Source organism: Prionailurus viverrinus, chromosome E1, assembly GCF_022837055.1.
Source record: "Prionailurus viverrinus isolate Anna chromosome E1, UM_Priviv_1.0, whole genome shotgun sequence".
Classification (NCBI taxonomy): Eukaryota; Metazoa; Chordata; class Mammalia; order Carnivora; family Felidae; genus Prionailurus; species Prionailurus viverrinus.
This window is the reverse complement of record NC_062574.1, coordinates 53013174-53026554: the sequence shown is the minus strand read 5'-3', so window position 1 is coordinate 53026554 and position 13381 is coordinate 53013174. Positions and strand designations below refer to the sequence as shown.

General features: G+C 52.8%; 1 protein-coding gene across 2 annotated transcripts in view; it reads right to left on the bottom strand.

Annotated features, from left to right (window-relative positions):
* Window positions 1–13381, bottom strand: part of TBCD (tubulin folding cofactor D) — a 159283-nt gene that overhangs the window by 19370 nt on the left and 126532 nt on the right. For both annotated transcript variants that reach the window (XM_047832076.1, XM_047832075.1), the window contains exons 23-29: window positions 11452–11483; window positions 6994–7056; window positions 6078–6154; window positions 4401–4482; window positions 2292–2410; window positions 1715–1806; window positions 1026–1166 (exon numbers count right to left, since the gene is read on the bottom strand). In XM_047832076.1, the coding sequence (XP_047688032.1) occupies window positions 1026–1166; window positions 1715–1806; window positions 2292–2410; window positions 4401–4482; window positions 6078–6154; window positions 6994–7056; window positions 11452–11483 (606 nt within the window). The remainder of the gene's footprint in view (window positions 1–1025; window positions 1167–1714; window positions 1807–2291; window positions 2411–4400; window positions 4483–6077; window positions 6155–6993; window positions 7057–11451; window positions 11484–13381) is intronic.

The window sequence follows — 13381 nt, the reverse complement described above, 5'->3', positions numbered from 1 at the left end:
GACAAATGAAAAGGCGGAAAGGTCGGCAGACACAGAAAGTGGGGAAGAGACCAAAAGGAACCTGTAATGATACGACACAGATTCGAATGTCACCAGGTGAGCCGGGTGGCAGCATGGACGTGACACAGGAAAGAGCCAATGAACCTGAACATAAATTAGCAGAGTTTACACAACTGAAGAGGAAAAAACTGAAAAAAGGGAGTGGAGCTTCAGGGTTCGCAGTGGAGGGTCTCAGGGGAGATTTAAAAAATGTGTTAAAAAACCTTGTCAGATTTGGGAAAACATGTTCATTTCCTTTTTTCTTCTTTTGAGCTTTAACATAAAGCTCAACTTCTGTTTGCGTCGTAATAAAAGTGACTCCGTGGACGCCAGCGACACCCCCACCGCGGCCAGCCCCTACCACGGGGTGTCCAGAACGGGAGACACAAGTCATGCAAGCAGCTCTCAGCTCTGCCGGTCAAAGGGCAAGACGGTCTGGTCTTCACAGCAGACAGAAAAGCAGCCTGAGATGCTGGAAAGGCGACAGCTACTGACGTAAGAACAGACACGACACAAAGACACAGAGTGCCACGGCCACAGCCTTCTCGTGGCTCGGGCTGCAACAGGGTGTTGGGGGCTTCCTCGCGGGGACAGTTGCACCGGTTTCCTCCTGGCTTCCTGTTTCCCGTCACAAGGAGCCGAGGTCCACAGTGCCCAGCTCCTTCCTCCTCCAAAGTAGTCTGGCCCCTTCTTGCCCTAAATGACTACGCTGGGGGCTCTGTTTGTGTGAACTTTCTCAAGAGAGAACTGGAAAGCCGACCACAGGGGCTGGGACGAGGAAGCGACATCAGCGTCTGTGTTACAACTTAGTGTTTTTCAGAGAAGAGAGGAACGCAGCTGAGAGCCAGGCCCGCGGATGCTGTGCTGTCCCAGGAACACACGACCGGGCAAGGACCGTGAACAGGAGACGCTGGACATAGCCCCGTCCACCCGCAAAGCTACTCCCGCCAGGACGAGCAGAGGGCCCGGCGCGCCTGCCACCTTACCATGCGCCCACGTCCCCACGGCTGTCGGTGGTGTAGTCGCGCAGACAGCCCAGCAGCGTGCGGTAAATCTGAGAGACGTTCGCTTCACATACAACTTCGTCTGGGGCCCCTCCTGCTCTCACGCCAACCGTCTGGCAAACCCTGAAATTAAAAACGTGTGAAAGATGGCAAGTGTCTGAGGCCCCATCTTTCCCAACAGGAAATGCTCGGAACAGGACAACCTCAGACGTAGATGCAGAATTCCAGAGCTTCTTCCTTGCTGGCACACGGCAAATGACACATTTCCCCCAAAATCACATTTCCTAACGTTTGGCCTGTGCCCCCTGGCCCCCCACCCCCCATCCTGACAAGAAGAAAGGAGTAGCGTCATGCAGAGCAGGGGAGGATCTGGAAGAGAGAGGAGAGCACGTCCTGGCGTGTGTGCACATGTGGCCGGCACCACAGACCGCTCCACACAGCACTTCCAGACTCCAGCTAAGGCTCACGCCCCAGTTGCGAGCTGGCCTGGTGTTCCTAAAGCACAGAAGGTTAACGTTAATTCACCAAAGCGACAACCAGCGAGAAAATAAAAAGTTACGATGTTGCTTCAAAGTAGATTCATGGTGCGATAGTGGGCTCTCTGGAGCCCTCGGTGTTTGGTCACTGGCGCAGGAGAGAGCAGAGACTTGGGGGCCAGCCCGGGGACCCACCTCGAGATCGCCTTCAAGGCATCCCGCCTGGATTCAGCAAAGCTCACATCCTCGGGACGAATGAGGGTCACAGCTCCCAGGCCTGCCAGCACCTGAAAGATGGTAACCAGTTACCGACAGAACGTGCCCCGGGCAGACCACCTCCGCAGGGCACCCCCAGTGCCACCTTTCCATCCCATGGCCCAGGGCTGGACATTGTGACCAATGATCAGTTGACTCAGTATCTCGATCCACTACTTTTCCGAGGGCCGTTAGGTCCTGAGAGCCGGGTAGCTGAGTTTTAGGAGGTCCGTGCAGTGCCTCCGACCCCAAGGCATCTGGGGCAGGAGGAAGGGGACAGCACACGTCTAAAGGCAAGTGTGTTTCCACAGACACAGCAATAGCTTCCCTCCATCAGACTAGCACTCAGCCCCTCCAAGTCCCTCCGGTCACGTGAGACCATCCACCAGGCACCCTGAAGAGTAGCACCCTGCTGCCGTCCTCACAGCCACTCACCTGGACGGGTGTGGATTTGTGGTGGGATCCTGCCTGGCCCCTCCCCCAGTGGGCCCACCTCGCAGGGCTCGGGGCACCTCACCTGCTGCAGCCGGCCGCTCAGGAGGAAGCACGGGAGGGCACCCAGAGCCAGCGAGAAGCCGCAGCGGGTCAGCTCCTCTGGGCTCTGCAGGTCAGCGAGATACTGCCGGGTCAGCTCCTCTGAAAGAAAGTGACAACAGGGCCGCTGCCTTCCTTCCTGAACACGCGCTCCTTAAGACCTCAGAAATGTGCGAGGCAGCAGTGAGAAAAATGGACGAGCCCCGCCAGCTTCTGGAGCAGATGTACCTTAGCAGTAGCTCAGATCAAAACAGACTTGAGAGGGGCGCCTAGGTGGCGCAGTCGGTTAAGCGTCCGACTTCAGCCAGGTCACGATCTCGCGGTCCGGGAGTTCGAGCCCCGCGTCAGGCTCTGGGCTGACGGCTCAGAGCCTGGAGCCTGTTTCCGATTCTGTGTCTCCCTCTCTCTCTGCCCCTCCCCCGTTCATGCTCTGTCTCTCTCTGTCCCAAAAATAAATAAACGTTGAAAAAAAAAAAAAAACAGACTTGAGACTTTTTATGAGGCGATTTTAATACATGATTTCACTCTTAGGGGAATAAATCCAGGAGGGGTCAGGAATTCATGATGCATGATGGCGCCTGGGTGGCTCAGGCGGTTAAGCATCTGACTTTGGGTAAGGTCATGATCTCATGGTTTGTGGGTTCGAGCCCTATGTCAGGCTCTGTGCCGCTTTGGATACTCTGCCCCTCCCCTGCTTGTGCTTTCTCTCTCTCTCAAAATAAAAACAAAATCTTAAAAAAAAATAGAACCAGTGCAGTCCTATTCACTCCGAAAATGAATGCTCACAGTGGATGTGATGCCCCCCTCACGAGCGAGACAGGCCCCGCGGACGGTGAGTTTGTAGGGGCAGAAGCCACCAGTGTGGCTGGGTGACAGCACCGCGTGAGCAGACAGACTCTCCTCAGACAAGAGGGCCGCAGTCAGGGACAGAAGACGGGACAGGGACACAGTGTCACTCAGGTGACAGCCGGGCTGGCGTGCACCAACACAGCTCTGCACACCCCAATCCACCTGAGCACCATGACAGATTCCTGTCCTCACTGCTTAGACTTCGACAAACACGACCATCGAGACACATGCACGGAAACCTCAAGGGCCTGCGTCAGGACGGAGGAGTGCCACCGGAACCGCCAGGGCGTGACCACAGCCGCCTGGCAGCACTGGCTGGGATCTCCACACCCGGAAGGTTACTCCAGAGCACCGCCCACTCCTCCCATGTGCACAAGGCCATACCGTGAATCGTGACATTCTCGTCCCATTTTTTAAAATCAGACTAAATATAAAATGTTACTCTTTATGTGAAACTGTGGTCAAGGGACAAACGTCATAAACTTGGAAAGCCGGTCAGAAGATCCCATTACAGAATATTTTCTTATTTTTGAGAAAAATCACAGGAAGCAGATTTAGACTATCGCACGCATGGTTTTTACCCATTTAACGTAACTTAGAAGAGTGCTACCTGTACTGCTCAAGAGACGGTCTTGCCACTTCGGTAACACTGTGTAAGCGATGCCGCACGCAGGGCACCAGGGCAGGCCAGCGTGAAGCGTCTCCACGCCTCCACGCAGTCCAGATCCCAAAGGCACCCGTGATGTGCCAGACAAACCACCACGAGGGGGTTCCGGGAAACCCTCCAGACAAGAGAGGAAGGGGCCAAGGAACAAGCACCAAGGCAAACAAACAAAATGGAACAGAAACGGGAGGTCCCGCGGGAGGACAGAGCAGGAAGGCGCTCCATCCACGTACAAAGGGAACCTCCAAGCCCAGAGTGGGGAAAGTTTACTTTAAAATGTCATTCAGGCAAATGCTGCTGACGTAAGTGTGGGTTCTGTGCGTGAGCATCACACTCGTTGGTGCTGGGTGAGGGGAATGCCCACGTGCCAGGCACACACCCATCTAGAGACAGACCAACGCCTCCAGATGCCCCATGAACCCCATGGGTCCACGAGAGACCCCCCCAGCGGCCATCACCATCTCCGCCCTCCCCAGCTCCAGCCCCAGCTCCCCAAACCCGTCCACCCTGCAGCAGGGGGCAGCGCTCCACGCCCTGCACGCCCACGCTTCCTGCAGGAAGCCCCTGTGGCCCACTCACCCTGCCTAGCGGGATCTGCCTCCCCAGCCTCCCGGGCGTAGTACTCTCGGCAGAGTGCAGCCAGGGCCGAGACGGCTGCTTCCTGAAACAGAGCAGTACGTGAGTACCCAGTGCCCCCGTACCCCCCGCCCCTCCCCCGGTGCCCCCCAGTAAGTCTGAAACAAACAGAAACTGAGTCAAGTACCCCTTTCTAGCCCATCTGCTGGTCGTCACCAGATACAATTAGAACTTAAATGTTTTCTGCAACTAACAACCTGAATGGAAACGTGATTTCTTCCATACATTGCAAGTGTCTTCGGATACAAACAGTTAATAATAAAATGGGGCACTTTTTCTTTCCCAGCAGAATTAAGGGCAAAGCGTGTGTTACACACACAGGAGTAGTGTACAAGTATCGTTTGGAGAGGCGCCGTGGGGCCAGGGTGGAGGGGGAGTGAGTGGGAGCCAACAGCAGCCATGGGCCCCGGGGCCCCCGGCCCACCTCCGCTCCCCACAGGAGGAACCTGAGCTCAAGGTAAGCTTCTCAGGGTCAGACAGACAGCAAAGGGTGAATGCTGGATTCCTATTTTCTTTCCTGCTGCTCCCCCACATCAGGGAGCTGAGTCCAACAGAGCAGCCCTGGAGAGACACGCCGGAGGCCACACAGGAAGGGCCATTGGCACAGGGATGGACCACACGAGGCAGCACCACACCGAGGGGTCATCTGTGCAAACTGCCACAATCACCGCTGGTGTGACTCCACTGTGGGAACAGTCTTCAAAGGAAATTTTGAGGCCCTGACTGTGAAACATTCGAATTCAGCTAGTAAAACTGTATGTGGATTCTACAGAATGATAAAGTTCCTTTAAAATAAAAGGGTCAGGAACTCCTGGGTGACTCAGTAAGTTGAGCATCCGACTTCAGCTCAGGTCATAATCTCACAGCCCATGAGTTCGAGCCCTCGGTCGGGCTCAGTGCTGACAGCTCGGAGCCTGGAGCCTGCTTCGGATTCTGTGTCTCCCTCTCTCTCTGCCCCTCCCGCGCTCATGCTCTGTCTCTCTCTCAAAAATAAACATAAAAAAGTAAAAAAGGATACATAGGAGGCTAGAGCATTAATCATACAGGAGACCAATACGGACTTCCATTTCTCCACCCTCAATACCAAAGCCCCTCCACACCCACTCTAGAACTTCTGTGACAGCTCTGCCAGCCCAAAGTCACCTGTCCCAGGACAGGGCAGCAGCACATGGGCCACCGGACACACACACCCTGTCCTCACTCAAGACAACCAATGCATGCAGGCAGGGACCCTGGACCGAGGTTCCCACATGCACCCGGGCGTCCCAGCAGAGTCTAACCTTACCACCCCGCAACCCAACAGGACACAGAACGCAACTGAGCGAGTAATTAGTACGCATAAACAGAAGAAATGTGCAGAAGGTGAATCTAATTAAGCCAGAAATGCTAATAAAAAATTTAAATATTCTGGTCATCGTTGGCTACATTAGTTTTCCTGATTATAAATTATACAGACAATACCATCTAGAATTCCAAACAGAACTATGGCATTTATCAATTATCACGTTAGTGTATAAAAGGGACTCACAACCCACACCGTCCTTTGAAACAAACACTAGGAAAAAAATTAATGTCACTTTCCATACAATGGAACAGCCACAGAAATCGTGCTTACCATACCTTGATCTGTTGTCTAGAAGGAGTTGAAATAAGATGGAGATTTCTCAAAGTGTCATCTATCAGCCACTGCCAACCATCTGTCAAACAAAGACAATCATTTTACCCAATTAGGAACATTTAGATGAAATTAAAAACAACAGATCTACCTCATACAGTGGATGGTAACCCTGCAAGATGAATCTGGAGAAAATCTGAGGTAAACATTACCCAGGCTGCACAAAATTCCAAGGGCCCTCTCCATTCAGAGGGAGAGAGCCTTCCTTTGGCTGCAGAAATGTTAACTGTTACCATGGGAAATTTTTGCTCTTTTAATACTGCAAGGTGGTGGCTTCCAGCACCTCTCTCTCAAGCAATGCAACCCCCAAACCCACACGGATGATTACCCAAACATTCAACTCAACTAGACCCCACACTGAGCGAGGAATGCTAAATTTATCCAACCTTCTTTGCGGGGCAGCACAGGGCAAGGAACCCATGAGACTGCAAAGAAAAAAGGCGGCCTGGGAGGTGACCCCAAAACCCCTTCCTTACTGCCCCTCTGTGGCCAGATGCCACAGAACACGGAGGACGCCAGGCCTGCACAGCGGCCCGGCCACTGCTCCACCACAGCTGGCCCCCAACACCCCTGCCCGCACCCGGTCAGGGTGAGGAGCTGAGAAGGCCCGGTACTGCCAAGTCCCGGCTCAGGGGAAGGAGGCCCACTGACCTCTCAGAAGACAAGGGAGAGATTCTCCCTCTTTCTGAGGGGACAGCGTGCGGGGATTCTCATTACTTACAATGGGTCCTCACAGCGATTTCGAAAATGGGCATTCTGAGATCATGATACATCCTAGCCGGCTCACTTCTACCTTTTAATTTGGAATAGTTCTGGCCGAAAGTGCTACCATGTGAGTCAATGAAGAAGAAAAGCACTTACCAATGATGGCGTCACCTCTAAAAGGCATCTTAGAAAGGGACAGGTTCTCAATCAGAACGCACACTAAGAAGAAAAAGGACAAATACAACGTCATTTCTCCAGAAATGCCCATCGCAGCGCCCGCCCGGCCCTGAATGCCCAGACGCTCTGGACACATCAGTGCTGGCGTCCGGCTGGCCCGAGGGGGCACTGGCGCCTCCTCACCTGTACGGCCTCGGAGAATCTGCTCCAGACGCGGCCAGGCCTGCACAGGGCACTGCAGCCGACAAGCCCACAGCTTACAGGCCTGACCCCAACCCGAAGCCCCAGGGCCAACTCTCAGTTCAGAGGACGCATGTGCTAACGGGGCCATCGATAACCTACGAGTTACCAGGAGCTGTGGCATCTGAGACACAGCTCCCACAGGAGGAAGGGGGCCCCAAGAACGGAGCAAGCACTCGGGGACACAAGGCCCACACAGTCGTGCCAGATACCGCCAGCCGGAGCAGCCACACGGGGTGCCCCAGACCAAAGGTGAGCCTGTCCCCCTCCTCACAGCTCCTGACTCCCACTACCCGTGACCAGGAACGAGGTCCCACCCAGCTACGGGGGCTCCCTGGCCACCAGCACAGACTCCAGCCACCACCCTGCTTTTCTCTCTAACGAGGCAACCAACGGCCGGAGACCTCACACCACTGTGAGCAGACGTGTGGTGCTCTGTACTCGGGACACGAAATTAGTCGTTCAGGATCTCTCCCGACGGGCTGAGTGCTCCCTCCGGTTCTCGGCCACCGCACACGAGGTCGCCACACACGCCTGTAGACACGGACTGCCCACCTGCCCTTACACAGCTCTGCGTGCGGAGCCCCCGTGGTGGCACCCGGGTTGCAGGAACGTACACACTTCTAATGGCAAGAGACGCCGCCCGAGGGCAGAGTGGAAAGCCTGTGACAGCTCACACTCCAGGGGCTAGAGCCACCTGGAAAAAGAATTCCGCTGTCCTCTAGGCACCTGTCAGCAGCATGGGGGCCACCACATGTGCGCTCACGGGGAGCGTCCGTGTATCTGCTCCGGCGATTTGAAAAGATCTTTCACTGTAGTCCAGGTACTTTCTCTAACTCTGTGTTGCCCGTCCAACGGTTTTCACAACTTACGTAGACAAGCACATGATTTTCTACTGTTCCCAGTTGTGGAGCTACTGCTCATTCTGCGGGGTGTCTACGTGCCAGAAGCCAACAGCAGAACACAAGACAAACCTGTGCCCCAGTGAGGACCACCTGAGGGAGGATGTCTGGGTCTGCTTTCCGACGCAGGAACACAGGCTCGTTGCAACAGAAGCACAACACGTGAGGCTCTGCAAGCTCTTTCTCTGTGCTTCTGTGTAGCTTTGAAATTTTCCAGGTTAAGTTTTTTAGAGACCGATGCTATCCTTACGATGTCTCCTAAAATTTCCTGGAAGTTTTTTAAGTTGTGTTTTTTGCATTTAAGTTTTTAATCAGAAATTTCGTTTTGGATATGCATGAGGTGGGGATACGATTTTCATTTCTCCCACACGGCCATCCATGACCTCATCACGCCTCAGTAAGCCACCTTCCCCACCAACGCTGGAGGTACCTGTGTGTCATGTGTCAAATCCCATGGGTGTTATTACATCAGAGTCTGTTTCTGGACCCTGTCTTCTGTTCTACCATTCTGCCTGCCTGCTCCTGAGAAAATGCCACTCTGCTTCGAATCGTTTTCCATAGTATGTTTTAAGGACTAGTAAATCCGAGTCCTCAATATTTAAAAAAATTAATTTTCTTAAAGATTTGCCCTACACGTTAACTTTAAATGCATTCTTTTAAGTTAAAAACAAAAACAAAAAAGAGCTTTATAATTTCCTGTGAGTCTACAATTATTTCAAAATAAAACTTTAAAAGAAAGGTTACAGACCAGGTCACTCAGACCAACCCACCAGCTAAGACAACATTTTTAAAAAGCTGGACAAAAGTAGAAACAAACTCTACGTGCTTGAAGTCACTGGGGAGCTTCCAGGGGAGCACAGACGGGGGCCACACCCCTGGCCCGAGCGGCTTCTGCCAGAGGAGGCTCACCCTCAAAGCCCGGGAAGATGGCCAAAGCATCCATGAGCCTCCAAGGGCCACTGGGACAGAGTGTTGAGTCCAGAGCGACTGAGGGAAAACTGAGAAACCTTCACACGGCCTTGAATCCAAAGGACCACACCCCAGACACAAAACACAGGTCTGCTGGCTTCAGCCAGCATGGAATCTCTCAAGGCCCGAAAGGGTTGGAGGTGCCCCAGATTGCTCGCACCCCTCGCCTCCAGCCAGAAGCCAATGTAAAGACCCTCTGGGGTAGGAAACGAAGTACCTCTCTAACTTCTCAGACCCAATATCCAGGCCTACACAAGCTCTGGACAATGGTGTTATTAGACATCGATTCTAAATGCTTATTTTGCTCAGGGGCACCTGGGTGGCTCAGTCGGTTAAGGTTCCGACTTCAGCTCAGGTCACAATCTCATGGTTCTGGAGTTCGAGCCCCATCATGTCAGGCTCTCTGCTGTCAGCACAGAGCCTGCTTGAGATTCTTTCTCCCTCTCCCTGCCCCTGCCCTGCACACACACGCACGCACGCACGCTCTCTCTCTCTCTCTCTCTCTCTCTCTCTCAAAATAAGTAAAATAAACTTTAAAAAATAAATGTTTATTTTGTTCAAAAAGGTAAATTATCAAAAACTATGACAGTGATATAGAAACTATTAAAAAATAAACTCTGAAACACAAAAACACAAGAATTAAAAATCCAACGGATGAGTTTAATAATAAACTGAAGAGAGAATCTGTGACATGGAATATGGGGCAAATATCCAAACTGAAAAGGACAGAAAAGCAGGAAACGGACAAGATGTGCAGAGTGGAGAAGTAGGTCTACCCTGCAGAGCCTAGAGCCCCAGAAGCAGCGGGAGAAAGAGTAGAAGAGCAAAATTTGAAGACATGATGGCTGAGTTTTTCCAAAAGTGACCCACACAAGCCACCGACACTACGGATTATGGAACCTGTTACCCCCGCTCTAGGTTTGCTGTGTGAGCCATGAAAACCAGACACAAAGACACAACCTCAAAGAGGCCAGAGAAAATAGACTGCCAGGAAACTTCTCCACAAAACAGGAAAAGAAGCTGACAGAATACAATGTTGTCTTTAAAGTGCAGATAAATATGTGCATAAATAAATGAGGACCATCAGTTCTACACCCAGCAAAGATACCCTTTAGGAATGAAAGTGTAGAAAACGTAGAAAGACACTTGCAGACAAATCGGAGTTTATTGCCAGCAGACACACACCACGGAAAACACTAAAGAGCATTTGGTGTTCAGGCAAAGGAAAGGATCCCCTTGGAAGTTCAGAAACACAGAAAGGAATAAAGAGATTTTTTTAAGGCAGGTACAAGGATATGTTTAAATGAATTTTAACTGGATAAAACAGTCCTCTTCTATGTGACTTAAATCCACAAGAGATTGGGAGACATTAGGAGAGTAGTATGTGGGTCCTCACCTCCCACACTAGGAGGCAAATTAATAATATGTGTTCAAGAAAATGCTGGGGCCTGGGGCACCTGGGGGGCTCAGTTGGTTAAGCATCCGGCTTCAGATCAGGTCACAATCTCACAGTCTGTGAGTTTGAGCCCCGTGTCAGGATCTGTGCTGACAGCATGGAGCCTGCTTAGGACTCTCTCACTCTCTCTCTCAAAAATAAACATTTTTTAAGAAAGAAAATGCTAGGGCTCACTTCCTCCTGGTGACTAAGTGACAATCTTCCATATGCCTTGGCTGGCCTCACCATCCTCTGTCCTGTACTGACCTGGCAGCAGCACCCACTGACCAAACAGGCTGGAAGCCAGGGGCCCTCTGAGCAGCAACACCCCCCAAGGCGCCCCTTCTAGGCAGCCTCCCGGCACAGACAGCAGGAGGAGACAGGGAGGGGAGGGTGGAGGGCCCCCCCCCCCTCAGCACCCCTGCAACAAACCACAGAGCACAGCTATCCCCCAGGGCAAAGCCCCCAAGAATCTGGGGTGCTATGAAAACACTAAAACAGCAGTTGCTTTTTTTTCATCTTTGGACAAAACAAAGCAGTTTTTCCACATGGTAGTTACTCTGGCACAGGGGAGCCATGGATGCTGAAGGAGGAGGAGGAGGATGCAAGAAAAGGCCACCTCTCCTCAAGTCTTTCCAAGTAACACCACCGGGACACAAGTGAGCCAGGCGGGGACTCCCTGCTCCCCCGTCTATCACGGCTGAGCCGACCTGGGGGGCAGGCCTGGCACCACACGCTGCCCAGGACATGCATGCCACACGGCGTGGACTCTGGGGTGCACCTCGCCAGCAAGCAAGCAAGGGCTTGAGGGTACAAAGAACACGCAGCACTGGAGAGTGAAGCAGATGCCCTTAGGACTTAGTCTCACACAAGCCCGGGGCTCAGACCTACCTGCTTGTCTCATGAGTTCTCCTCCTAGACCCCTGAAAATCAATGAAAACATTCAGAGTTAACATCTTTTACCACACAGAACACGAAATATCCTCAATAAGTAACAGGTGAAACTTCAGGCTGCAAACACCAGTAAGAGGCTGCTGAGCCACATTTGTTACCGCCAGGAAACGGCTCTTACAGCGAGAAATGGAAAACGTGCTATAACCACTGCCTTCCAGATGGGGTCATTCTGATTCTTGGGTTCCACTGGGCACTATAATCCTCACAAGCATTAATCACACTATACGGTCACACAGAACAAGTTCCAAATACTGCTCGGCTCTTAGTCTGTAAGAACAAGGGATGCCAGGAAGCTACCAGCATCCAGCCCAAGGAAGCCATCTGCTGATGTCCCTCGGGGAAGAAGCACTGCCCGTTCCGGACACCTAATGCCTGACGCTGACCTTGGGAAAAGAGGTGGGTGTGAGCGTAAGAGCACTCCATGAGAAGACTACAGGGCAGTTTAGGAGACTCCTGCTTCTGGCCCAGACAGTAACAAGACTCGCCCTCTTGCCTTAAACAATTAGGCAACTGGATGAACTCTAGGAAAGGAAAGCTCTGACACTGAGCACAGAGTCTGTGGGGGGGAGGGAAGCAGGCAAAGCCTAGGACACTCCCAGGTTCAGGATGACGGCCAAGCCGAGGAGCCTCCCGTCAGCAGAGTCAAGGAGGTGGAGGCAGAGGGTGGGGACCCAGAGCCCTGCAGGGGCATCCTCAAGCCGGGGGGGGGGGGGGGGGGGGCAGGGAGTGTCATGAGCCTCACGTGCAAGAAAAGGAACTACCTGAGCCCAAGAGGAAAGAAATGCTTGCAAGAAGGCAAGATACTCACGGGAGCCTGCACGGCAGGAGGGGCCTTGGCAGCAAGAGTGGCAGAACCTGGTCGTGCACAAGGCCCATCCGTGAGCTGGTTCTGGACCCACCACAGGCCCTTCAGTGCCGGCCAGAAAGGAGCCAACTAATGGTGACCAGTCACAGACCCACCAGAAGGCAGTGAGAGGCCAGCAGCCGCACCCTGTACCCAGTGACAAAATCTCACACCGCTGGCATCTACACAAGAATCAGCTGGAAAACACGACCCACAAACACCAAGAAGGACTCGGCAGCGCACGAGGCCGTTTTGGCGGCTACTGGGGTCACATGCACCACGGAGGCAGAGGGAGACACAAGCTCAAGGAGGACACTGAAGGCATAAGACGCAAATGGAACCTAAAAGGTAAAATACCCAACCTGAGAAGAGCTGCACTCAACACCATCGATGGCAGTGGGAACAAAAACCAAAATTTTTTTGAGAAAGGTTTAAAAAGATCTTGCTACAAAGAAATGCCCAGACTAAGGGAATCTTGTAAAAATGACAGCAGTCTGCTCAAACAAGCTCCCGTGGGCCAAATCTGGGACGATCTGAGCAGAGAATGAAAACGATGCCCGTGGGTTTCGGCACGCTGGTGAGAGCGTGGGTGCCAGCAGCAGCAACATGAGGATGAAAAGAAAAGCTGGTTTTCCACACAAGTCCTGGACAGCAAGCATAGGAGCAAGAGTGGGTCAGACCAGCGTGCTTTGGCAACCATGTGACTGACTTGGGCGAGGGAGCAGGCGCTAGAAAACGGGGGTCCACACGTCATGAAACTGCCAGCCCCCAGGTCACTCACCAGCGGCGTGTGAGGGGCGTGCGGCACATGTGGCCTTCTGGAGGTCGCCCCTGAACCCAGAGGTTAACTTGGTGTTCCCGCTAGTGGGCAACCACACTGGCATGCCTCCTTTGTGGGCAACACGAGTGTCTAGGCCAGCCACACCAGCCACACGGTGAGCCAGACCCAGCCACGAGGGAACAGCCTGTAAACCCACAATGTGGAACGTTACCCGCGACAAAACAAAACAAAACAAAACAAAA